This window comes from Trachypithecus francoisi, unplaced genomic scaffold (genome assembly GCF_009764315.1).
Source record: "Trachypithecus francoisi isolate TF-2019V2 unplaced genomic scaffold, Tfra_2.0 Lachesis_group5, whole genome shotgun sequence".
Classification (NCBI taxonomy): domain Eukaryota; kingdom Metazoa; phylum Chordata; class Mammalia; order Primates; family Cercopithecidae; genus Trachypithecus; species Trachypithecus francoisi.
This window is the reverse complement of record NW_022681470.1, coordinates 57,985,292-58,010,900: the sequence shown is the minus strand read 5'-3', so window position 1 is coordinate 58,010,900 and position 25,609 is coordinate 57,985,292. Positions and strand designations below refer to the sequence as shown.

The window sequence follows — 25,609 nt, the reverse complement described above, 5'->3', positions numbered from 1 at the left end:
GGCCTGCCCTTGATGGCAGGGAGGGCCTAGAATCCTGGGGACTCTCAGGCCTTGGTTGGGGGAAGACGGGGTTGGTACCTATGACTTGCAGGGTGAGCTCAGCCTGCACAGAGCCTCCGTCACTCCTCAGCGTCACACTGTACTGGCCGCTGTCCTTCCTGCCTGTGCTGGGGAGGCACAGCCGCGTGTAGCCGTCCCCCAGGTCCACCTGGGCCTCCTTGTCACCACTGCCCACCACCTTGGCCCCGTCCTTTGTCCAGGCAGCCTGAACGGGGAGTTGGCTCTGGAAGGGGATCTTCACTGTCACCGGCTTCCCAGCCTTGACCACCAGTGGCTCTCTCAGTTTCTCTGTCACATCTGAAGCAATGGTGGGGGAATCTAGAAATACAACAAGAGAGTCAAAGACCAGAGCACTGGGCACCGGGGAATGCGGAAAGGAGGATCCAGAGAAGGAAGTCTGGGGGAAGATTAAGGAATCTCCTGCCCTGCCACAAAGGGAAGGGGCTTCATCTGCAGTGGGAGAGACCAGGCTTAGACCTCATCAAGGACTTCCTGATAAGGAAAGAGCTAAGATGCTGGAACAGGCAGAGTATGAGTCGGCTTTTTAAATCATCTTCTCTGGGGATGAGATTAGATACTGGCTGCAGAGTAGCCACAAATTCAGGTGTTTTAAAGCAAGGCATATCACCTGGTACAAAGAGACTGTGGGACAGAGCAGGGCAGGGCTAGGCCTTACCCTGGACGGTCAGAGTGGCCTCGCTCTGCTGGTCACCAGCTACAAAGGTGTACCTCCCGGCTTGGGTCCCCTGCACACGCGCGATGAAGAGGCTGTGCACGAGACCATCTTGCTTAAAGATGACTCCATCCTGGGCGGTGAGCTGGAGACAGGGCCACAGCAGGAGAAGGTCACCCCATTCCCATCCCAGCTCCTCCAGGCCAGCTAACCAGAGCCCTTTACAGATGCCGGGATCCTTATAACAGCTGTGTGAATGGAATGCTTACTGTGTGCCAATGCTCTCTGTGCTTAGCACCTTATTTAATTGTCGTAACAACCTTATGAAGTAAGTGCTATTATTATTCTCACTTCATAGATGAGGAAGCCAGACTGTTCACCAGCTTGCTTGAGGTCACAAAACTGGTAGTGGCAGAGCCGGGATCTGAAGCCAGACCTAGCTGATACTGAGCCCCATGCCCTGAGTCACTTTGATGTTTCTCTTGGGGTGACAGCTTTAATGGAGGACAGGGAGGTTGTGCAGGGGGACGAGGGACCCCTTCTGGTAGGGATGAGAAGATGGCATTTATATAAACCCTTGAAGGATGGGTGGGATTCGGCAGGTATGGGTACAGAAGAGGCGTTTTGGATGGTGGAAGAACAAGGGGTGTGCTGCAGGGCGTAGGATACACATCATTTAAAAATCCAATTTTATTTTAAACACACCAAGTTATTGGCTATTTAAACTTCTCCTGAGGTAGATACATTAGTAAAATGAAGAATGAAAAATCTTTCTTTCAAAGCCTCTACCCTCTTCTTGTTCTCTGCTTTACCTCTGCCCCTCCTGCTGGTAAAGAGAAGCTGTGAGGGGAGGCAGTACCTTGATGCCATCCTTAAACCAGGTGCCAGGTCCCAGGTCACTGGTGAGGGTACAGGAGAGTGTGGCAGCCTCCCCCTGCTGCACCTTCATGTCAGCCAAGACCTGGGAGAAGTGGCCTATGGGGCCTGGAGAGAAACAGAGGGGGTCGCCAGAGCTGAGCCTCCCAGGCCATGGCCTGCGCTATGCCCTGCAAGGCCACCATGGTCCTGCCAACTGGGCACAGCTGGTGTCAGCAGGGCTGGTTCCCAGCATCTATGCTGCCTTGGTGCCAATGCCCTGGTCTTCCCAGACAGGAGCCCATGCATTGCTGCTTTTCTTAGCAGGACCTAGGCTGGTCCAGGAGACCTGGGGTGTAAAGTATACGAAGTTCCCCTTCCTCCCACCGCTGCAAGTCACCCAGGTGAGAAGTCCGGTAACCCACAGAGAGTTGGGTCAACAACTCTGGTGCTGTGGACATAAGGTTTCAAGAGCAAAGAGGTCTCCTAGGAGAACTCTGAGCCTCTCACAGGCTGGACCCCATCTTCATAAAGAGGAAGAGGTTGCTTCCTAAATTTGCAAAAGGTTCCTGAGAATGGGGAATACTGGCAGGGACAAAATCCTGGGGCCGGAGGCAGAACTGGGACAGACCCAAGCATCCCAGTGTCCAGGGAGCTCCCCACTGTCTCTAGCCCATGGGAGCCAGCTCAGCAGAGAAGCACCTACCTTGGGTCTCCTTGGAGAAACTGCCAGTGCCAGGCTTGTATCTGGATGTGGAACTTTGGGTAGCATCTCTCCTCTCTCCATAGATGTCCAACCTGCCATCTTTGCCACCTCTCCTGCTACCAAGGTGACCGGGGGGCTCCCGGCTCTGATCTTCATTTAGCATCTCCTCGAGGCACCCCCGGTTCTCCCCCATAGACTGCCATCCCATGCTTCCAGCCTCATCTGCTCCCCTTCTCTTTCCTCCTCCCACCTCAGCCCCTGACTGTGCCTGAGACCTGCTCCTGAGTGAGCCAGGCCTCCTGTCTGACCTCCCAGCCTCTTCCGCTCCCTGCACCTCATCCTCCTTTAGGGCCCCAGGACCCTGGACCTCACCATTCTTAGCCTCCAGGGACCCCTGCCCCCCGAGGGATGTCTTTCCTCCTCTCTGTCCCTTGCCTAGCTGAGAGCTCAGGTCCTGGGTCCCTCCTGACCTATCTCCAGAGGCTCTTCTGCCAAAGGGACCATCTAAGCCATTCCAGGCTCCCTGAGGTCCTGACTCCCCAGGTTTTGGGATGACAGCATTTCCCTGCTCAGTAGAATTCCCTTTGCCCAGGATACCTGCGTCCTCTGCACCACCAGAACTGCCCCTTCCAGGACCTGAACCTTTGCTATCCAGGGACCATGGGCTTCGGCATCCACCAGCCGCCTCTTGGCCTGGTGCACCCTCCCTGCCCTTAAAGGCCCCTGGCCCTTCATGGATCCCACCAAAAGCGGCATCTTTTTCCTGTAGAGAACCAGAAGCTCTGGAGCCTGCGGGCTGCTTCCCAGCACCTATGCTGCCTCGGCTAAACCCCTGGTTTTCCCAATCAGGAGCCCAGGCATTGCTCATTCCTAGTCCATCAGCAGGCTCTGATGTTGACTTGCCCCTTTCCCCAGGCATAGAGCTGCTGTCCAGATCCTGGCCTGTCCCCGCTGAGCTCCCTGAGCCTATCCTTCTGCCTCCCAAAAGTGAGTCCCTGCCTCCCTGAGATGCCAATCTCCCCTGGCCAGCAACTCTACCCCTGTCTGTCATTCCTGGGCCTGCTTTCCAGAGGTCCCTTACATGTCCAGACCCCAGAGCAGCCATTCCTGCCCAGGTTTCACCTTCTACTGCCCCCTTGCCATCAAGAAACCCAGAAGACCCCATAATCCCTGCTTGGTCTGGAGACCTATCCTTTGCCCTGGGAGCCCCTCTGTCCCTAGAAGACCCTGGAGTCCCAGAACTATCTTGCCATTCTTTGACATCTGGTTTTCCCTTGGCACCAGCAGCCTCCAAGGCTTCAGGGATCCCTGAGGTTCCATAGCCCCCAAGATCTTTGGTGGAGCCTCTCTCATCTGAAAGAGTCTGCGGCCCTCCCTGAGACCCCAGCACCCCTGGGCCCCTGGAGCTGTCTCTGTGTGCCATGCCACCTGCAGTGCCCAGCATTCCAGCTATCCCAGATTCCACCCCAGGTCCTGCCCCATCCACAAGCCCTGTTTCCCTGGCTCGCTCTGGACCATCCTTGCAGCTCGTGCCACCCTCTGATGCTACCCAATATCCTGACCTGTGCCCCATGGCTTTGTGGCCTCTGGGTCCAGCCTCATGTCCCATTCCAGCTAGTGAGCCTGGTACTCCAAGCCTCCCTGAACCATCTCCATAACCCATCTCACCCTCTGGCCCCATTTCCCCAGATCCTCCTGAGCCTCCCCTATAACTGACTTCACTCCCTGATCCCATGCCACCAGTTCCCCCAAAGCCTTGACCACAACCTGCCTCACTCCTTGACAAAATGTACCCAGAATCCTCCAAACTCCCCCTAGAACCTGCCTCACTCCCTAATGGAATCCTCCCAGAACCCCCTAAAACATTCTTATAACCTGCCTCCCCACCTGAACTAATTTTTCCAGAACCGCCTAAACCATTTCTGTAATCTGTATAACTCCCTGAATCCATTCCCTTAGGAGCCCCCAAATCCTTCCTATAACCTGCCTCATCCACTGACCCTATTTCCCCAGAACCCCCTAAACCATCCCTAAAACCTGCCTTGCACCCTGAACCCACTCTCTTAGGAGCCCCCAAATCCTTCCTATAACCTGCCTCATCCACTGACCCCATTTCCCCAGAACCCCCTACACCATCCCTAAAACCTGCCTTACTCCCTGAACCACTCCCTTAGGAGCCCCAAATCCTTCCTATAACCTGCCTCATCCACTGACCCCATTTCCCCAGAAACCCCTATACCATCCCTAAAACCTGCCTTACTCCTGAACCCATTCCCTTAGGAGCCCCCAATCCTTCCTGTAGCCTGCCTCATCCACTGATCCCATTTCCCCAGAACCCCCTAAACCATCCCTAAAACCTGCCTTGCTCCCTGAACCCATTCCCTTAGGAGCCCCAAATCCTTCCTGTAGCCTGCCTCATCCACTGACCCTATTTCCCCAGAACCCCCTACACCATCCCTAAAACCTGCCTTACTCCTGAACCCATTCCCTTAGGAGCCCCAAATCCTTCCTGTAGCCTGCCTCATCCACTGACCCCATTTCCCCAGAACCCCCTACACCATCCCTAAAACCTGCCTTGCTCCCTGAACCCATTCCCTTAGGAGCCCCCAAATCCTTCCTGTAGCCTGCCTCATCCACTGACCCCATTTCCCCAGAACCCCCTAAACCATCCCTAAAACCTGCCTTGCTCCCTGAACCCATTCCCTTAGGAGCCCCCAAATCCTTCCTGTAGCTGCCTCATCCACTGACCCCATTTCCCCAGAAACCCCTAAACCATCCCTAAAACCTGCCTTGCTCCCTGAACCCATTCCCTTAGGAGCCCCCAAATCCTTCCTGTAGCCTGCCTCATCCACTGACCCCATTTCCCCAGAACCCCCTAAACCATCCCTAAAACCTACCTTACTCCCTGAACCCATTCCCTTAGGAGCCCCCAAATCCTTCCTATAACCTGCCTCATCCACTGACCCCATTTCCCCAGAACCCCCTACACCATCCCTAAAACCTGCCTTACTCCCTGAACCCATTCCCTTAGGAGCCCCCAAATCCTTCCTATAACCTGCCTCATCCACGGACCCCATTTCCCCAGAAACCCCTACACCATCCCTAAAACCTGCCTTACTCCCTGAACCCATTCCCTTAGGAGCCCCCAAATCCTTCATATAACCTGCCTCATCCACTGACCCCATTTCCCCAGAAACCCCTACACCATCCCTAAAACCTGCCTTACTCCCTGAACCCACTCCCTTAGGAGCCCCCAAATCCTTCCTATAACCTGCCTCATCCACTGACCCCATTTCCCCAGAAACCCCTAAACCATCCCTAAAACCTGCCTTACTCCCTGAACCCATTCCCTTAGGAGCCCCCAAATCCTTCCTGTAGCCTGCCTCATCCACTGATCCCATTTCCCCAGAACCCCCTAAACCATCCCTAAAACCTGCCTTGCTCCCTGAACCCATTCCCTTAGGAGCCCCCAAATCCTTCCTGTAGCCTGCCTCATCCACTGACCCCATTTCCCCAGAACCCCCTAAACCATCCCTAAAACCTGCCTTACTCCCTGAACCCATTCCCTTAGGAGCCCCCAAATCCTTCCTGTAGCCTGCCTCATCCACTGACCCCATTTCCCCAGAACCCCCTAAACCATCCCTATAACCTGCCTTACTCCCTGAACCCACTCCCTCAGAAACCCCCAAATCTTTCCTAGAGCCTGCCTCGTCAATTAACCCCATTTTCCCAGAACCCCTTAAACCACCCCTGTAACCTGCCTTGCTCCCTGAATCCATTCCCTCAGGAGCTCCCAAATTTTTCCTATAATCTGCCTCATCCATTGACCTCATTTCTCCAGAACCCCTTAAGCCATTGCTATAACCTGCCTTGCTCCCTGTGCCCATTCCCTCAGGAGCCCCCACATCCTCCCTATAACCCGACCCCATCTCCCCATAACCTCCAATCCCATTCCTATGACCTGACTCACCCACTGACCCCATCTCCCCAGGACCCCTTAAACCACCCCTATAATCTGCACCCATTCCCTCAGGAACCTCCAAATCTTTCCTATAATCTGCTTCATCCATTGGCCCCATTTCCCTGGAACCCTTTAAACCACCCCTATAATCTGCGTTGCTCTCTGAACCCATTTCCCTGAAACCCTGTAAACCACCCCTATAATCTGCCTTGCTCCCTGAACTTATTCCTTCAGGAGCCCCTAAATCTTTCCTATAATCTGCTTCATCCATTGACCCCATTGCCCCAGAACCCCTACACCATCCCTATAAGCAGCCTTGCTCCCCGAACCCATATTCTCAGGAGTCCCCAAATCTTCCCTGTAACCTTCCTTATCCACTGACCCCATTTCCCCCGAACTCCCAATGCCCCTCCTACAACCCGGCCCATCTGCTGATCCCATTCCTTGGAGGTCCCCTGAACTATCTCTAAAGCCTGCCTCACCCCCTGGCCCTGTACTCCTACGCCCAAGGCCCCTTGACCCTCCTCCATAGGCTGTTCTGACCCCAGTTCCCGGAGGCCCTGGAAGTTCTGATCCATCTTCATAACCCAGCACATTGTCAGCCCCATAAGCCCACTGGCTCTCAGAAGCAGCCCCGGTGTGAGGTGCTAGTGCCTCAGGGTGCCTGGTATCATCCCTGTAACCAGTTCCAGCTCCAGAGGCCCTAGCACCAGGGCATCTTGTCCCATCCCCCTCACCCACTTTGCTCCCTGCCCTCAGAGACCTTGGTTCCATGGCTTCTGGACCCCCAGAGCCATCTTCATAGCCTCCTTCTCCAAAGGCCCCCAGGGCCTCTGAGGCTCTGAAGCCAGTCTGACTCCAAGGCCTTATTCTTTCAGAGCTCTCTGGTTCTGCTTCCACACATCCCATCCCAACAGTCTCCACTACTCCAGGGGCCTTGAGACCACCTCTACCCACAGACCCCGTCATCTCAGGACTCCCTAGGCCGCCATCTGAATGGTGCCCTCCCCTACGGCCCATGCCGCCCTGGCGTGCAGAGGCCCAATTCCTGATGTCATCCACGGGTGCTCCATTAGGACCACCTGAGCCATTCTTAAGACTGGCAACTCTCCCAGACCCTCCTCCTGCAGGGCCAGAATCTTCGTTTCCTGACCACACTCCCCCAGGTACTCCGGAGCCACTCCTGTATGCACCCCCTTCCTCAGACTCCATTCCCGCAGGTGCCCTAGGGGAAACTCTACAACCAGAACCATGGCCAGACCCCATTTCTCCTGGAACCCCTGAGCCATAGCTATAACCAGCCCTGCTTTTAGGGCCTATTCCCCTAGAATATCCTAAGCCACCCTCGTACCTAGATTCCATTCTCCCAGGACCTTCCAAGTCATCCTTATAGCCTCTGGGTCCTTTTACTCTGGAGCTCCCTGACCCATTCCAGAAATCTGGTTCAGACCCTATTGACCCAGGACCTCTTAATACTTCCATATCTCCTAGTATCCCCCCAGATCCCTGAGCACCCAGGCCTGGAGACCTGCTTAGCCCATGGCTTCTGGCATCCACCCCCTGACCAGACTCTGTCAGTCCAGCCACCTGGGTACCACCCATACCCTCTTGCCCTCCACTGGGTCCCAGCACTCCAGACCCATAGTGGGCTCCAGTTTTTCTGAGGCTAGATGGTGTGTCATCCCAAGGACTTGTGCCCTTAGATTGTATTCTGCCAACACCCCCTGCTGCTCTGTGATCTGCTGTCCACTCCTGGGAAGACTGGAAGCTTCTGGGGTCATCCCCTATCTCACCTGAGGCCCAAGCTGTTTCCTGGCCATCCCTTCCCCTGAGCTTCTGTAGGCCACCTTCACAGCCTCTGGGGTCTCCTGGGCCTCCAGGGCCAGTTTTGTAGACACTTCCTCCAACTACAGATTCCCCCCTGCACAGACCATCTGCCTCCTGCAGTGAGTCTTCAGCTTTGATCTCAGGACTCCCATCTCCCAGAAGGAATTTTCTACCACCTGATATTGATGGTTCCTGGAAGTCCTTGCCTCCAAATATCTGTCCTAGAAACTCTCCTGACCCCCAGTAGCCCCAGGCTTCCCCATAGTCAGTATCTCTACCTCCCTGAGAACCCCAGGATTCAGGGCCCATACCTGCCTTGGAGCCAGAACCTCTTCCTCCAGTAAACTCCAGGGTGCCAGGACCTCCCGCCCCATTGCTGTCTCCAGCTTCTCCCAGGCCAGTCCCACTACCCCACACTACTACTCCTCTCCCTCTTTCCCTACTTGGAGCATCCTCTCTGTCATTCTCAGCCAAGCTGTCACCCTGTGAAATCTTTATCTGCTTTCCTCTTGGCCAGGACCCTACAGGATCAGACTGGTAGCCCTGCAGGTCACTATTTCCTCTCTCAGGTCTCAGTTGAGCATCCCACAGTTGCTCTGGGGCATGCCTATCCAGTTGTCTTCCACCATCCCCTCTGTGCTCCTTTCCTTCCCTGCTGCTCCCCAGTCCTCCAGCCCGAAGCGGACTGGACTCAGCCTCCCAGCCTCCTGCTGTCCTCCAGCATTCATCACCATTGCTGTCTCTGCCACGATCTTGCTGTTGTTTTTCTGGGAGGCCCAACCCTGATTCTGATCTCTCTCCCTGTAGATGGGGCCTCTCTGCAAGGCTTTCAGCCCAGCCTCCCTCTCTGCCAGATTGCCTTTCCCTGGGAAGAGTGACTCTGCTTCCCTCTGCTTCTAGAAAGCCTTCGCCTTCCTGTCCAGGGCCCCAGGCTGAGTCAGCTGCCCCCTTGTCCTCCATCAAGGAGTAGCCATGTCTGCCACGGCCATCCCTGTCTGGGCTGGCTATGTGCTGGAACCCAGAAGACATCCCTGCCCCCTCAAGGGCGCCCCCACTGGGGTCCTGCTCTCTGAATTTCTCTCCCTGGCTGTTGATGCTCCCAGACTCTTCTGCTCCTGAGGCCTGGGCTCCTTGCCTCTGTAGTTGGTGGTCAGCATTTGTGGACTGAAGGTCTTTATCCTTCCCAGCTTCAGTGAGGGGTTATTCATGTGGAAGATCAGTGCCCACATGGAGAGACAAGAGAAAATACCAAAACTCCTGTTAAATCCAGCCAAAGCACCTGCCTGAGCCCAGCTGCTTGCCTGACCTAGGCTTCCCCAGGAGAGAAGCAAGCTGACCACCTGGCAAGGCAGCCAGGGTGTTCCAGGGATGGATGGGTGAATCCCATCACCACCTCCCCCAGTCCCATATCCACAGGCCACCCTGCTACAGGCTTCACGAGGATTTTGGAGAAAACGCATAAGCCAAAAGTCATTTGTTTATCAAACTGCCGCAGCAGGTGCATGGTTTTTAAAATATCGACTTGCTCTATCACCTGCCTTACTTATATCCAATTTACACTTTCCTGGGAACATCTTGAACCCAAATTTCAATCCCCAGGGAGGTTTGAGAGTGCTCTCTGGTCTGGTGCAGGAGCTTCTCATCCAGACTGAACCTGGGCCACTGTCCCAAGGCTGCCTAGGACCCTGGAGCCATCTGTGCCCGAGTAATTCCAACAGACCCAGTGGAGCAGGCACAGCTGAGAAGGGCTGGGTTGGCCATGAAGGTCTGCACAGCAGTGGGTGGAGAATAATCTAAGGAGCCTTCCTTATTCTCTCTGAACAAGGGAATCGTTCCAGAGCAAATGGCTGGCCAAAAGAAATCCCACTGCCTCGCCTTCCTCATGCCTCCGCAGTCCTGAGGTCTTCCCTGGAGGCAGAGAAAGACAGAGATGTGAAACACTCACCTTCAACCACCAGCCAGGCGCTGGAAGTGTAGGGCCCAGTGCCCAGCGAGTAGGGGCCCATGTCTGAGAAACGGGCCCCCCTCACCACCAGCCGGTGGGTCATCCCGTCGGGGGACACAGACACTTCATATTTGTCACTGGGGTGGAGTGGCCGGCGCCGGAAATGCCAGGCTGCACTAGGGCAGGGGCTGGAGAAGGTACATTCGAAGACTGCGTCATCGTGCTCCTCACAGTGGGTCTCCGCCAGTGGGACCACCACTCTTGGGGGTATGGCTGTCAGGGAAGCAGGAATGGGGATATCAGCTTCATGGTATGACACAGTGTGACCTGAGGCGGCAAGGCTGGCCGTTCAGAAATCCTGGCTTAGACCAGCTCAGCCACAAACTCCCTGTGTTACCTGGGGTAGGTCTCCTCCAGACCTCAGGTATCAATTTCCCCACATAAAATGAGGGGTTAGAATTATGAGCAATGAGGCTTATTTTCAGCTCTGGGATTCCACACTTCTAAAGCCAAAAGTTATATTTGGGGACAAGGTGGATGCATGAAGGAAACCACTATGCTAAGTGACAGTACTTTATCTTATTCATCCTTTACCTTATTCATCCAAGTAATAATTGCTTACCCCCAGGTAAGTATTATTAATTTCTTTTTACAGGTGAGAAAACTGAGGCTTAAAAAGTTAAACAACTTGCTCCAGTCTTATGCAGTTAAGAGAAACCAAGATTCACACCCGGGTCTGGCTGACTCCCAAACCCACACTCCTTTTCCCAAACTGCACTGTTTTCAGGCTTTCCAAAGCCCCATCTGGGCATCTCCCCGCTGCTGGGACACATAACCCCCTTTTCTCTCCCCCAACCTTGATTTAGCTGTGTTCTTATGACATGCTTCCTTTCCCAGGCCTCTCCTTGTCCTTTCAAGAACCCCCTTGAGCTGGCAGGTGCTCTGAGAGTGATGTGGACACAGGTACTCATGGGGATGGGACAGAGTTTGATGAAGGAGGAGTGGCAGTTCCTAGATGGGGAAGGAATACAGGAAGCAGAAAAGGAAAGGTCTGTATGGAGTGCGAGGATGTCTAACCCAGAGATTCTTGCTAGGGCTTTGTGGGAGATGAGGACATGTGACAGAAAAGAGTTCTAGAGGCTGTGCAATTAGTCTGGATCTGATCTGAAAATAATTGGTGGCTGCAGAAGGTCTGAGCAGAGGCATGACACATATGTTCTACGTCTGTGATGGTAATTCAGGAGAATCCAGCTCAGCACCAGGAGAGATAACTTGCACCAAGGCTTTGGAAAACAGAAAGCATCAAAATTTGGCCATCTAGGTATGTGTCCGTCTCCCAATTGTCTTTGCAGCTGGCGCCATGTCACATTTACCCCCCGACACACACATTGCACCAACATGGACTCCACTTCTCACAGATCTCCCCGACTCCAACTTCAGCAGTGTAGACCACTCACCACTGGCCTCCAGTTCTGTGGAGAAGACCACAGCATCCTCCACCTTGACCTGGTAAATGCCAGAGTCCTCAGGCCTCAGGTCTTGGATCTGGAACTCATAGCGCTTTCCCAGCCTGCGCAGACAGTGCTTGGTCTGGTTGTTGAAGCCATAGGGGATCATCTCACCATCCTAAGGCCAGAAAAGGAAGAGGAGGCGGGCCTCAGCGGGTCCTCAGTGCTTCCTGCCCCAGTCCCATTCTGGCTATAACCAGCAGTTTTCTCCCACAGGCCCAGTCACCAGACAACAGATTCCTGGAACCATAGAGGAGCTGGGATGGGGTGGACAGCAGGGCCTGGAGGATATGGGAACAGGGATTGTGAGCTGGATGGGAATCCATGCTCTAGGAATGTCCATGGAGTGAAAAGTCTGCAAGTGTTATACAAAGGGGCACCTGAAGTTGCTGACATTCCAGCTCAGGCTGTGAGTAGAGTTACTCCCCAGCAGCCCTGCGAGGATAGCAGGGGAGGTTGGACACAACACCAATAGCCCACGGGCCCCAGCTCAACTTATTCACCAACGGGAACTTGCAGAGAATACCATCAGATACCCATAAGGCTCTACAAACCCAGTAATCTATATGCATACCTACTTCAAGCCCTAGACAGGTTTGCTACTTGCTGAATATTAGTAACAGCTAATACTTATTAGGGGCTCACTGTGTGCCAGGCACTGTTTTAGGTACTTAGGACACATCAATGCCTAAAAAAAGATTCCTGCTCTCACTAGCTAAAATCCTATGGGGGAAAAATATAAATAATAAATATCATAAATAAGTAAATAATTTATGTTAGAAAGAAATAGAACTGGCTGGGCATGATGGCTCATGCATGTAATCCCAGCACTTTGGGAAGCTGAGGCGGGTGAATCACTTGAGGTCAGGAGTTCAAGACCAGCCTGGAAAACATGGTGAAACCCCATCTGTACCGAAAATACGAAAAATTAGCTGGATGTGGTGGCAAACACCTGTAATTCCAGCTACTCGGGAGTCCGAGGCAGGAGAATTGCTTGAACCTGGGAGGGAGAGGTTGCAGTGAGCTGAGATTGCACCACTGCACTCCAACCTGGGCAACAGAGTAAGACTCTGTAGAAGGAAAGAAAGACAGAGAAAGAGAGGGAAGGAAGGAAGGAAGGGAGGGAGGGAGGGAGGGAGGGAGAGAGGGAGGGAGGGAAAGAGAGAGAGAAAGAAAGAAAGAAAAGAAAGAAAGAAAGAAGGAAGGAAAAGAAAAAAAGGAAGGAAGGAAGGAAGGAAAGAAGGAAGAGAGAGAGAGAAAGAAAGAGAAGAGAGACCCAGGGAACAAAAAGGTAGATATGGGTCCAGGGCTCCTGAGTGCCAGGACGGGGCTGGAGGGACATAGTGGAATCACACGGAGTGGCCAAGGGAAGTCTCTCTGCCATGAAGGAATTAGCCCTGTTGATATCAGGGATGAGCATGCCAAGCTGGGGAACAGCTGGGGCAAAGGAACAGGGACAAGGCCGGTGGGGCAGGAACAGAGGGACAAGGGGAAGAGAAGCAGGAATGAGCAGAGAGGTGAGGGGAGGGGCAAGTCATGCATGATGTCATTTAGCCCTGCAGTACACCATGAGGCAGGTCCTATATTATCCCCAGTTCACAAGTGAGGAAACTGAGGCACAGGGAAGATAAGTATCTTGTCTGAGGTCACACAGCTTATAAGTGATGAAGCTGGATGAGTCTGGCTATAGAACTAGCCAAATTTTACCAGCTCCTCCCCACCTGCCGCTGCCCCCATCTGGTTGGCAGGTAATTACTCCTAGAGCCCAGGTAGGGATGTATGAAGCCTCTGTAAAGAAAGCTCAGATGGAAAGGGGTGCACTTTCTCAGAACCCTCTTTTCACCCCCATGCTCTGGTGTTAGACACAATTTACAGAGAGTCACAGGCCCAGCTGGAGAGACTGGTTGCTCAGTGTGAGCTAAGAAGTCCTTGTGGATGGATGGTCTACACCAGGGTTTGGCCCAACTCCAACTAGGAACTCCATGGGATGAGGGGCTCACCACTTGTGTGCTCTGGTTGTTCCCATGGAGGAATCCAGGGTACCCACAGTTCCCTCCCCACTAGACCTGCAGCATCCCTGCCAGATCCCCCCACCCATAACCCCTCCACCCTCACCTTATACAGGTAAATCTTGCTCTGAGAATCCTTGAGATCCAGCTCCAGGTCAAACTTTGCAATCCCATCCTTGGTGACCCTGATGTGTCTTAAGCTGGAGATGGCATTGATGTACTACAAAGCAGACAAACCCACCAGGAGAGTTCATGAAGCTCTCTCTTCGGGGTACTCCAAACCCTCATAGGCCCTGGTACCATCCCAGGCCCACAGCGTCCCAGATGAGCATGCATTGGCCCCTTTTACAAGTGGGGAAAAGTAAGCCCCTCAAGGAAGGAAATTCTCCAAGATGAGAGATCAGATCAAGAAGACAACCAAGAAAAGACCCCAGGTGCCCAGGTGCTAGAACACAGTAGGGCTTTTCCATTCATCTGTACTTCTAACAAACATTAGTTGAACACCTACTGTGTGCAAAGCTCTGTGCTGGGTCCTGTGTCAAAGCCAATGAGAAAGCTTTGAGGAGAGAAGGCCGAGACCCGAGGTGTTAGGTTTAAGGAAACCTATCCTTCAAGGGGATAGGATACTATTTTCGGGACAAGATACTATTCTCAGGATAATGAAAACGAGTTCTTTTCCATTTCCAGAAGTAAAATTATACTTATGCTATAGTTAAGTTAGACACAGGGAAGAAATCCCTGTACAGCTGATAAGATTCTGGAATCAGAGTGCTAATGGGAACTGTAAAATTCCCTTCCATGAAAGCCTTTAGAAATAAACCAGGTAGCCGGGCGCAGTGGCTCACGCCTGTAATCCCAGCACTTTGGGAGGCCGAGGTGGGCAGATCACAAGTTCATGAGATCGAGATCATCCTGGCTAACACGGTGAAACCCCATCTCTACTAAAAATACAAAAAGTTAGCTGGGCGTGGTAGCAGGCGCCTGTAGTCCCCGCTACTCAGAAGGCTGAGGCAGGAGAATGGCGTGAGCCTGGGAGGCGGAGCTTGCAGTGAGCCGAGATTGTGCCACTGCACTCCAGCCTGGGCAACAGAGTGAGACTCCATCTCAAAACATAAAAAATTAAAATTAAAAAAAAACCAACCAGGTACTGCCCCCCAATTTGGTGACAATGATAATGATAGCAAAAATCAAGCCCTTACCATGTATCAGACACTAAGCTAAGTACTTTAAGTACATTCTCTCATTATCTTCCCAATAACATTACGAGGTAAGCATGACTATAATTCCCATTTTACAGAAGAAACCAAGATACAGAGGCCCTAACTCTTCCAAAGCTCCAGAGTGTGTGGGGTGGGCATGGAGTGAGGGGTGGCCATGGGGTGAGGCACCTGTGGTTCAGGTGTGTGGGGTGGGCATGGAGTGAGGGGTGGCCATGGGGTGAGGCACCTGTGCCATCTTGTCCTCCTGCTCCTTCTTCATCTCCTGTAGCCTGCGCAGCATGCCACGGTAGTCGACGATGCCGTACTTCATGCAGATCTGCTCGTAGTCCTTCCTGTCTGCCGTCATCAGCAGCTGCCATACCTGCTCAAGGTCTATCTTTTTCTCAGGGGCTGGTGGGGCCCTGGGGAGCAAGGCCAGCTGGTCAGAGGCCAGAGGAATCCCTGCTCCTTTGTTGGCCACCTGGCTCTGGTGCCCCAAGTAGTTCTAGGAAGCTGCTCTATCTGCACTCGAGGAAATACAGAGCCTGGAATCTCTGGGACCGACCACTGTTGGGGCCCGAAGGATTCAGAGGTGGGTGGGGCGAGCCTCAGTCTCACCCCACAACTTTCAGGAGAAACGCTCCTAACAACCTGTATTGTAGATTTCTGAGTAAGATGTCTGGGGAAAGTGGGTGCTGCATTGTTCTGTTGCTTTAAAAAAAAAAAAAAGTTACATCATTGTTCCAGTGGACCACCACATTTTGCAAATGAGGAAATCAGAGGAGAGATGATTAACTCAAGGATATAGAGCTTTGAAATGGCAGAGCTAGATCCAGAATTCCCAATTCAGTCCCCTTCCCATCCTCCCATCTGCTACAGGCAGTCTAGCTCCCTGCTGTGTTGGGTGGAGGTGTGGCCCAAGCCCGGCTTACTTACGGAAATAGCAGGGGGTGAATACTGTGGGAGCCTCCAAAATCCCTCATGGACAGGCCCAAACCCACCTCTTTTTCAGCAACTTTCGGAAGTCCATCAGCTCCTTCCTGAGGTCTGGAAAAGGAGCAGGAATGAGGCCTCAGTCCCAGGTGGGATGCCTGAGGGTTGATGCAGGGCTTTTCTGTGTGCCCATGCTGACAACCAAGCCTTTGGAAGGGGCTCTCCTGAAGACTGGTGGTGACCCACAAGGTGTGCATGGTGTGGCTCAACCACGCAGGGAACACTAGGAAAGGAGTAGTCTATCCCCCACAGGCCCTAAGGAGATTTCTGACAAATCTACCTACCTTCCTGTGGTTCCTTGTGCCTCTTCCGATTCTTCCGAAAGCCAACTGGATCATCCAGGGAGGAGAGGAAGGAGTCAATGTGGACAAGCAGGGAGAGAAGTAAGACACGTTGATGGTCTTCCTGAGAAACTGATGGAGTCCCAGAGCCCTGCTCTCCCCACTGTCCTCTAAGGCATGGATGATCCCAGCAAGAGGGATGGAGGAGGATAAACGGCCTGTCCATCATAAGCTTTTTTACCCCAGAGCATTACCCATGACCAAGGGGACCAACCTAAGCATCATCTCATGCAGGGGAGGCCCAGTCATGTGTCCACAGGGGCCAGGGAGGCAGCAGAAATGCATGAAGCAGACATTGGCAACCACAACAAACTCAAGAATATCTAAAGGAGCAGCTGCTCTTTCACTCCACCTGGGAGCTGCCATATCAGGGCATAGGCCCAATATTGCCAAATAGGTCAGACCACCCTGTGGTATCAGGGTATAGGCCCAATATTGCCAAATAGCTGTTTGGCTAATCCTGCAGCCATTTGTAATCCTCATCATCTGCTTCCACTAGAGAGGCTGAAAAAGCTAAACACTAGCCTTCCCAGCTTCCCTTGCAACTAGCAGTGCTCATGTGACACTGTCCTGACCAATGAGCTCCAGGAATTCCTGAGAAAGCCTTTGCTTCCTCTATAAAAAGAGTGGATGGGCTGGTCGTGGTGTTTCACACCTATAATCCCAGCACTTTGGGAGGCCAAAGTGGGAGGACAGCTTGAGCCCAAGAGTTCCAGACCAGCGTGGGCAACATAGGGAGATCCCACCTCTACAAAAAAAAAAAAAAAAAAAAAAAAAAATCAAAAAATTAGCTGGGTGTGATGACGCATGGATGTAGTCCCAGCTACTTGGGAAGCTGAGGTCGGAGGATCACTTGGGCCTGGGATGTCAAGGCTGCAGTGAGCCATAATCACACCACTGCACTCCAGCCTGGGCAACAGGTCTCAAAAAATAACAGATAAAAGGCCGGGCGCAGTGGCTTATGCTTATAATCCCAGCACTTTGGCAGGCTGAGGCCGGCGGGTCACCTGAGGTCAGGAGTTTGAGAACAGCCTGGCCAATATGGTGAAACCCTGTTTCAACTAAAAACACAAAAATTAGCCAGGCGTGGTGGCGCACACCTGTAATCCCAGCTACTCGGGGGCTGAGGCTGGAGAGTGGCTTGAACTTGGGAGGCAGAGGTTGCAGTGAGCCAAGATTGCGCCACTGCACTCCAGCCTGTGTGATGGAGCAAGACTCCATCTCAAAAATATAAAAATAAAAATAAGAGAGGCAGATGGACCTGGGCCACCTCTTCCACCTTCCTACCTTGAATATAGATTAGGTTTGGATCTGCCATAGCCCTCTTATGGCCATGAGGTGATAAGCCAATCTGCTAAGGATGGCAGAGCAGTGGGACCAAAGGAATCAGCTGTCTGATGGCAGCCCTGAGCTGTGGTATCAGCCCTGGACACCACTTGCAAAACTTCTTTTGTGAAGGAATGCAATATCTTTATTTCTTAGGCTACTCTTAGTAGGATTTTCTGTTACTCGTAGGCAGATGAATTGTAAGCATAATCAATGGCAAGACTAGACCCGCTTCCTCAAGAGATATCTACCTTTTAATTACTACAGGTTGACAATTTTTAAAATTTCAAACACCACACACACCCAAATACACATCTGAGGGAGAATTTGGCCTTTGCGTGACCTGTTTGTTAACTCTGGCATAGGCCTGTCCAAAATATCCAAATATCCTTTGCACAGTGGAGAAACTGAGACCCAGAGAGGAAAATAAAGCCCATTCAATGAGTTAGCAGAAGCTCTGGGACTAGAAGCCAGCTTTCAGGTCCTGCTCATTTACTGGGCCAAGAGAATATCCTTCAGAGTATCTGCCAAGATGTGCCTTTTTAAACACATGCAGACTTCAGTGTGCATGTGGATGAAGCCGGGGGCCCAGCACAAGGTGGGGCTGCAGCAGCCGCGGCAGCCTCAGTGGGCCTCCCTCCCCTCTGCTCCCCTCCCTCACTAGCCACGGAGCCTCCGATTCCTCTGTGGGCTCTCTGCCCTGTGCACTGATGAGACAAACTCAGGGAAAAGCCCACCTTCAATGACAGTGAGTCTCGCTGAGCACGTGGCCTCTCCGTACATATTTACTGCTGTGCAGCGGTACAGATCCGTGTCCTCACCTGTCAGCTTGCTGATCTGCAGAAAGGCCAAGGGCAGAGGAGCAGGGCTACCATGTCCCCTTCCTCCATTTACTAGACACAGCTATGTGTTGGGGGTATAAAGTGATTAAGACATGGTCCTAGTCCTTATGGAGCCCACAGTCTTTATCAGGAAAGACAGATCCCAAAACAAAAACCTGGTTCGGGACAGAGGGTGGATGTACCAATTCTTTTTTTTTTTTTTTTGAGACGGAGTCTCACTCTGTCCACCAGGCTGGAGTACAGTGGCGCGATCTTGGCTCACTGCAAGCTCCGCCTCCTGGGTTCACGCCATTCTCCTGCCTCAGCCTCCCTAGTAGCTGGGACTACAGGGGCCCGCCACCGCGCCCGGCTAATTTTTTGTATTTTTAGTAGAGACGGGGTTTTACCGTGGTCTCGATCTCCTGACCTTTTGATCCGCCCGCCTCGGCCTCCCAAAGTGCTGGGATTACAGGCGTTAGCCACCGCGCCCGGCCGGATGTACCAATTCTTTGCCATCAGAGGCAATGTAGCATAGTAGAAAGAGTGTGATTTTGGGGTCAGATGGATCTAGGCCTGAAAAGTCTCTGTCCTGTATTACTGGTTGTGGGACCCTGGGCAAGTTATCCAACTTCTCTCAACTTCAGTTTCTTCATTTGTAAGATGGGACTATAATTCCTCAAAAAAGTGGTGAATAATTAGAATTAAATATAATCTATGTCAAATGTTTAGCCCCTGGGACATAGTAGGGCCTGGCACATAGTAGGTATCCCATGGTTAGTATTTATAGTATTGCTCAGATTAGCCAAGATCGATTGAGTACTCACTATAGGCCAGGCACTAGCTAGACACTTTACATAAAACTTTCATCCTCATAGCAGCTCCTGGCCTGGCACGGTGCCTCATTCTGTAATCCCAGCACTTTGGGAGGCCGAGGCAGACGGATCACCGTTGGTCAGGAGTTCAAGACTAGCCTCGCCAACATGGTGAAACCCCATCTCTACTAAAAATACAAAAATCAGCTGGGCGTGAAGGTGCATGCCTGTAATCCCAGCTACTTGGGAGGCCGAAGCAGGAGAATCGCTTGAACCTGGGAGGTGGAGGTTGCAGTCAGCCGAGATCATGCCATTGCACTTCAGCCTAGGCAACAGAGCGAGATCTGTCTCAACAACAACAACTCATAACAACTCCTTAAAGCATGTCCTGTTATTACCCCATTTTTACAAATGAGGAGACAGAAATAGAAAGAGTAAAGTGACTTTCCAAAGCCAAGGTGGTGGGCCTGGGATTCTAACCCCAGCAGTCTGACTTCAGAGCTTGAGCTCTTAAGCTCCAAACTACACCACCTCCCCAGTTATCAGCAGAGGTATCTGTGAGCCTGCCAGATCCATTCTTGGCTCAGTCAACTTTGAGCCACGAGATGGAGTTAAATGGATTCAACTTCAACGAGGAGTATGTCTTACTCCTCTAGGGACTGGAGGCTGCCAAAGAGATCTTCAAGGGGATGGGAAAAGATGAACAGACCCTGGTCAGGGGAAGAGCTATGGTTATTACCTGCAGCACGTGCTCCTTGCTGCCAGGGCTGGAGGAGATCTTGTACTTGATGGAGTCACTGAGGTCACCTTTGGAGTTCTGCCAATGCACCTCGGGCCTGGGCTCCCCACAGACCACAGCCCGAAAGATAGCATTTTTCCCTGCAGCAGGAAGAGATGAGCAGGAAGACTGACAAGTTGGGAGAAAGTGACTGTATACTTTATTTAAATTCTAATTTACATCATCTTCCTCATCTAGGTATGTCAACAGCCCCTTCCAAAAATGGTGCCAGGCCTTGGTCCCCTTGACTCAGGAGCCAGAACACGCAGGTGGAAAGCAGATTCCAGGCACCTAGAGGGCAGTCCTTCCTCTTTCTGTATTGTGGAAGCTTGGGCTGCTTGAGGGAAAGAGATAGGTGGACTGGCCCTGGTGAAAGGGGAGGCCAGCAGGGCTTTAGGGGAGAGGGGCTTTTCTTGAGAGTGGGTAAGCAAGGAGTCTGAAGGCTCTGCCAAGACTGGGAAGGGAATGAGATTTTGTGCGTTCCAGCCGGGCGCAGGGGCTTACGCCTGTAATCCCAGCACTTTGGGAGGCCAAGGTGGGCGAATCGCCTGAAGTCAGGAGTTCGAGAGCAGTCTGGCCAACATGGTGAAACCCCATCTCTACTAAAAATACAAAAATTAGCCAGGCATGGTGGTGCGTGCCTGTAATCCCATCTACTTGGGAGGCTGAGGCAGGAAAATTGCTTGAACCCTGGAAGCAGAAGTTGTAGTGAGCGGAGATCACGCCACTGCACTCCAGCCTAGGTGACAGAGTGAGACACCATCTCAAAAAAAAGAGAGATTTTTTGTGGGTTCCCTTCCCCTTTCTACTCTCTAGAGGGAGGAGGAATCACAACCACGGGAAGGAATGGCTATTTGGTGCCCAAAGGAGCTGGTGCTGAGACATAGGTTCCAACCTCAGAAAAGACCCCAAGCTCCATGCCTGGCATGGAGGCCTGGGAACTGCCTGCCCTCAAAGAATCCCTCAGCCTCCCACCAGGAACATCTTAGTAGAGAGCAATATAGACCAAAGGCCCAAGGGCCCGTCCCAGTTTCTCATTACTTTGTTCCAGATTTAGAAAAATAAAATACCATTCTTTGGCCAGGTGTGGTGGCTCACGCCTGTAATCCCAGCACTTTGGGAGGCCAAGGCAGGCGGATCACCTGAGGTCGGGAGTTTGTGACGAGCCTGACCAACATGGAGAAACCCTGTCTCTACTAAAAATACCAAAAAATTAGCCAGGCATGGTGGCCCATGCCTGTAATCCCAGCTACTTGGGAGGCCAAGGCAGGAGAATCACTTAAACCCAGGAGGCGGAGGTTGCAGTGAGCTGAGATCGAGCTATTGCACTCCAGCCTGGGCAACAAGAGCAAAACTCCATCTCAAATAATAATAATAATAATAATAATAATAATAATAATAGAAAAAAGAAAAATAAAATACCGTTCTTTTTCTTATTATGAGGATGCTATGAACTAAAATTTATTGCAGGGATGTGTGTTGGGGAAAGAACACCAGTTCCCACTTTTTCCCCAATAAGCCTTTGTTCCCACCACTTTTCTGGGCACTTTCTTATGTGGCCTTCTAGAAGGGCCTTCCTGAGCCCAGCCTGTGAGCCACTGCGGGTGCTGCTGCCTGGAAGCGAGGATTGGGAGGAATCACATTAACTGTATTAACAGTGCCTATCTGCAGCAGTGGCTTTGAGGAGAGGAGAGAGGGACCAGAAAACACCACAACCTCTCCCTGCTCCCCAATTTAGCATTTTTCCATCCTTGCCCCCCAGATATTTCTCACACTGGAGTAGCGTGTTGTCTCTTCATTCTCTTTATCCACTCTTTTCCCCAGGCCCCTTGTCACTTCTAGGGTTCCAGGTAAGCACGCACCCCCTTAAGGATAGGAGGGAGACAGGCTATGGCCTGGTGATGAATGTAGGGCCTGGGTGTCCAGGAAGGTGTGTGCCCTAGCCCTCTCCCCTGGGAGGTAGGAGAGCAGGAATCTTGCTTCCCCTCCACAGCTCCCCTCTGGGCTCTCACCCTCTGGCAGAGCCAAGGTGACGGGCTTCTGCTCAAAGTCCGGTGTGCTGCAGCCTTCAGGGATCTCCTCCACCAGCTGCCAGATGCTCACCCCAGGGATATGGGACTTCCGGAACTTTCCTGGAGAATGCAGGAGAGAGGGAGATGGGCCTTCTGCCTTCTCCCTATTGGGTGACCCTTCAACAGAATGGGCATCCATCCACTCACCCAAGGAGCAAGAAGCCCCTTCTCGCTCCTACTGTTGGGGCAGGATTTTTGTCCTACCTCCTGCCTGTGCACAGTGCTTTTTAATTCTCTAGTGGGAATCTGGTGGCACCCCTCAGGCAATGTGAATGGAGCCTCTAGGAAGTGGGTGGGGCACCCTGGGAAGACCCTGAGTGTGTCACTGGAGAAAAGCTTGGAAGAGAGAGTGGGAAAGGGCTCCCTTTCAGGAAGCAGGAGCTCATGTGGGGGCTCTGCACCCCTTATTCAGGAAAACAAATTGAAATCCAAAGCCAAGACTCTTAAAAAAAAAGGTCCAGCACAATGGCTCATGCCTATAATCCCAGCACTTTGGGAGGCCAAGGCGGGCAGATTGCCTGAGATCAGGTGTTTGAGACCAGCCTGGCCAACATGGCGAAACCCCATCTCTACTAAAAATACAAAAATTAGCCAGGCATGGTGGCACATCCCTGTAATCCCAGCTACTCAGGAGGCTGAGGCAGGAGAATCACTTGAACCCAGGAGTCAGAGGTTCCAGTGAGCTAAGATTGTGCCACTGCACTCCAGCTTGGGCAACAGAGTGAGACTCTGTCTCAAAAACAACAGCAACAACAACAACAACAACAAACAAGATGGGCACATTCCCAGAAATCTCTGATCCCTACCACTTCTCTCCTCTCTGTCCTGGTAAGGATTGCCAGGGAGGGTTGGGGAGGGGAGGTTTGTTCTCTTACCTGCCATAGTTCTACCTCCTCTTTGACTCCTCTCAGGGTAGAAGTTCTATTTTCCTGAGAACAGAAATGGAATTGCTTTTGAGAGATCCAGTCTGGTCTCACCACACCCCTTCCACACCATCAGTGCATAAGCCAATGTCTGGGGTGGGAGCTAGAAAAAGCTGCCACCCCCAAGAGCTTTTCTAACCCACTAATGGCACTGATTAGTTTCCTGCAATTCCCTGTCCCCTGCAAAACCAGTTTCCCAGAGACCAGGGAGTGGGTAGGATGCTACCCAGTTGATAGCATGACCCTGCCCAGAGGGTGAGACACAACCTTCCCAAACCTGAGGAAATCAGACCCATTCAGGACCCTTCCAGCTGTGTAACAGCTTGCCCCGTTGACTTTGGAACGAGAATTCTCCAAGGACATTCTTTGGGACTCCCGGCTCCTTCCCCAACTCTGAAATTTTCTGGCAGGACCCCGAAGTCCTCTAGGTCCCACGTTCCACCAATCTAGAATCCTTCCAGTCACAAGGTCTGCAGGGGAGAGTCCTCAACTTTGCTGCTCTTAAGTTCTTCTTGGCCCAGGCCCATAGGATCCCCATAAATCCATCTGCTCCCCTCTGAAGCCAGTGAATTATAGTGTCAGATGAACAGGAGTATTTTCCATTCTGTCACCACCACCATCTCTCCCGATTTCCTCTTAATTGCATCCATCTGTTATGGCCGATGGGGGGTCCCACACAGGAGAAGAAGGGGGTTGGCTCTGGGATGGGATGAGAGCCATAAATTGGGGTGGGGAGATGTCTTGAAAGAGTTCTCCAGCAGTCCCACCCTCTGTGCGATTGGCTCATGGCCAAGCGGTTCCATTTTGGGGACTCCATTTTCTGCCCCAAAAGCCCTGTCATTAATATAGAATCACACATGACAGAGCGAATTCCTCTCTCCCATGAAGATCGTTCCATTTCACAATGGCCCACCCACTGGCACTTCTGGCCCCTGGCGGTCCCTCACCAGCCCAGCCACTGCACCCTAGCGTGCTGGAATGCCATGGTATGCCAACTGTGTTCTGGAGCGGTCACAGGTGCCACAGGGGCTACGCCTAAGGGAGTCACGAGGAAGGGTGGGAGGGAAGGCAGTCACCAACGGATGAGGACCCAGCTGGCCATGGCCAGGGGGAGGGCTGTAGGGGCCCCCATCCCACCCACCCCTCAGTGCAGCCTCCTGGCAAGTGCACTGGCAGCAGTCGGTGACCCCACACTGGAGTAGTCTGAGTTCAACACAGCTATCTGAGTCATCATCCCCATCGTCACACACATCATCACCATGAGCAGCTATCATCCTGTTACTCAGCTATTGGTCACACATGAAGAAGGATAACAATGATACCACTCTTCTCCCTCCAGCCTCCTGCCTACAGCTCCCAGCTGAGGAGGGCAAAAGAAGCAAAGCCCTTGGGGGATCTTAGGGGTGTGACATTAAGCCATCCACTTCTGGTGCTCCACCGTCTTCTAAAATAAGCCAGATTTGGTACAAAGTCAATGACATGGGGGAAGAGATTTGTTGAGTTGGAGACTAGAGGGATGTGGTCTCAGTTGGAAGAAATGAGAAAGGAAGTTAATTCTCTCCTCCATAATTTATTCCCACATTTAAGAAATCCAGTTATTCCCAAAAGCAAATGGCAGCTTGTGTCCTCACTTCAGCTGTCCCAGCAACACTCTCAGCACTGGATCCCGGGGCAGTGTCTCCCTGGCCCCTCTCCAGGATCTATGGCTCCCTACCCTTTTTCCCTACCCTCCCCGGATCCATCCTGCAGATCCAGATCCCTGCTACCTCCAGCTGGTCCCTGCTACCTCTCAACTGGTAGAAATTGAGGCAGGAAGAGCCAAATGGGGTTCTCTCAACTGCTTTGACCATGTTACTAACCAAAACATAACAAGTCCCAGCCTGAGGTCCTTATTCTGGACTGCTAGTGATATTTTTAATCTGGTCATCGTATCACACTCAAAGTCAAGCAGTGTCCAGAAAATTAGAGCCAGGACAGAACCACCCAGACAGGACACACTGAAATGCTCTCTTCCAGATATCCTGGAGTCGCTTAGAGGGGATATAGGTGCACTCCAGCGTGAGAACGGCCAGCCAGGGAATGTTCACCAGGCAGATGTCCTACCCACTGCCTGCCCCTTCCTGCATAGAAAAACTGGACAGCAGGTTAGTGTCTCCATCTGGCCCTATCCTGGCCTGGGTTGGCAGCCAGGTGTGAGTGCCCACTTACCTGGGTGTACAGCTGGCCTCCCGCTTCCTGTCTGCTCCCTCTTCCCTGTTTCCAGCTGCTGCTTGCTAGAGGCTCTGGATCGACTGGTAGTAGACAGGCAGGGCTGGAGCAGGTGTCAGTTGCTGCAGGCGCCTCTGCTCTCTCCGCCCCTCCCACTCACCCCGCCTCCTCCTCCTCCTCCAGTCCAGGCTTGGCAGGGTAAGGCCCCCCAGGGCTAACACTCTAGCTCAGAGGAGGTCAGAGATGGAAGGGTCCTGTGACATCAGTCCATCCAACTCCTCGCTTTGCAGAGCTTTAAGCTCTTAACCAGACTGGCTTAGTATAAATTTGCCCCATGATGCCTCATTTATATGACCCTGTTTAGCAAGGACATTTTCATCATCCAAACCCTTAACTTTTCAGCTAAGCTGGTCCCTTGGGACCTTTGACACCATAAGTCACACAGATACATCAAGCCGCTGCCCTCTTGGGAATCACATCTCAAAGTGGTACCAAAGAGGCAGCAAACTTTGAGAGTGGGAGGGAAGGCAGTCACTAATGGAGTCATAGACACAGAGTCCACCGAGTGACCAGGAAGGAGGAGACCCTGGGA

General features: G+C 52.4%; 1 protein-coding gene across 1 annotated transcript in view; it reads right to left on the bottom strand.

The window, feature by feature from the left end:
* The window catches only part of IGFN1 (immunoglobulin like and fibronectin type III domain containing 1), a 37,749-nt gene extending 12,616 nt beyond the window's left edge, over positions 1-25,133 (bottom strand). The window contains 22 exon segments of the mRNA XM_033197399.1: positions 79-378; positions 737-878; positions 1,593-1,717; positions 2,295-4,465; positions 4,467-4,557; positions 4,560-4,583; positions 4,586-4,690; positions 4,693-4,784; positions 4,786-5,026; positions 5,029-6,549; positions 6,552-9,269; positions 10,028-10,300; positions 11,485-11,653; positions 13,651-13,764; positions 14,991-15,165; positions 15,745-15,790; positions 16,021-16,065; positions 18,141-18,240; positions 19,776-19,915; positions 21,827-21,946; positions 22,762-22,815; positions 25,018-25,133. Of these exon segments, the coding sequence (XP_033053290.1) occupies positions 79-378; positions 737-878; positions 1,593-1,717; positions 2,295-4,465; positions 4,467-4,557; positions 4,560-4,583; positions 4,586-4,690; positions 4,693-4,784; positions 4,786-5,026; positions 5,029-6,549; positions 6,552-9,269; positions 10,028-10,300; positions 11,485-11,653; positions 13,651-13,764; positions 14,991-15,165; positions 15,745-15,790; positions 16,021-16,065; positions 18,141-18,240; positions 19,776-19,915; positions 21,827-21,946; positions 22,762-22,768 (8,719 nt within the window). The 5' untranslated portion in view covers positions 22,769-22,815; positions 25,018-25,133.
* Between the last annotated feature and the right edge of the window lie 476 nt (positions 25,134-25,609).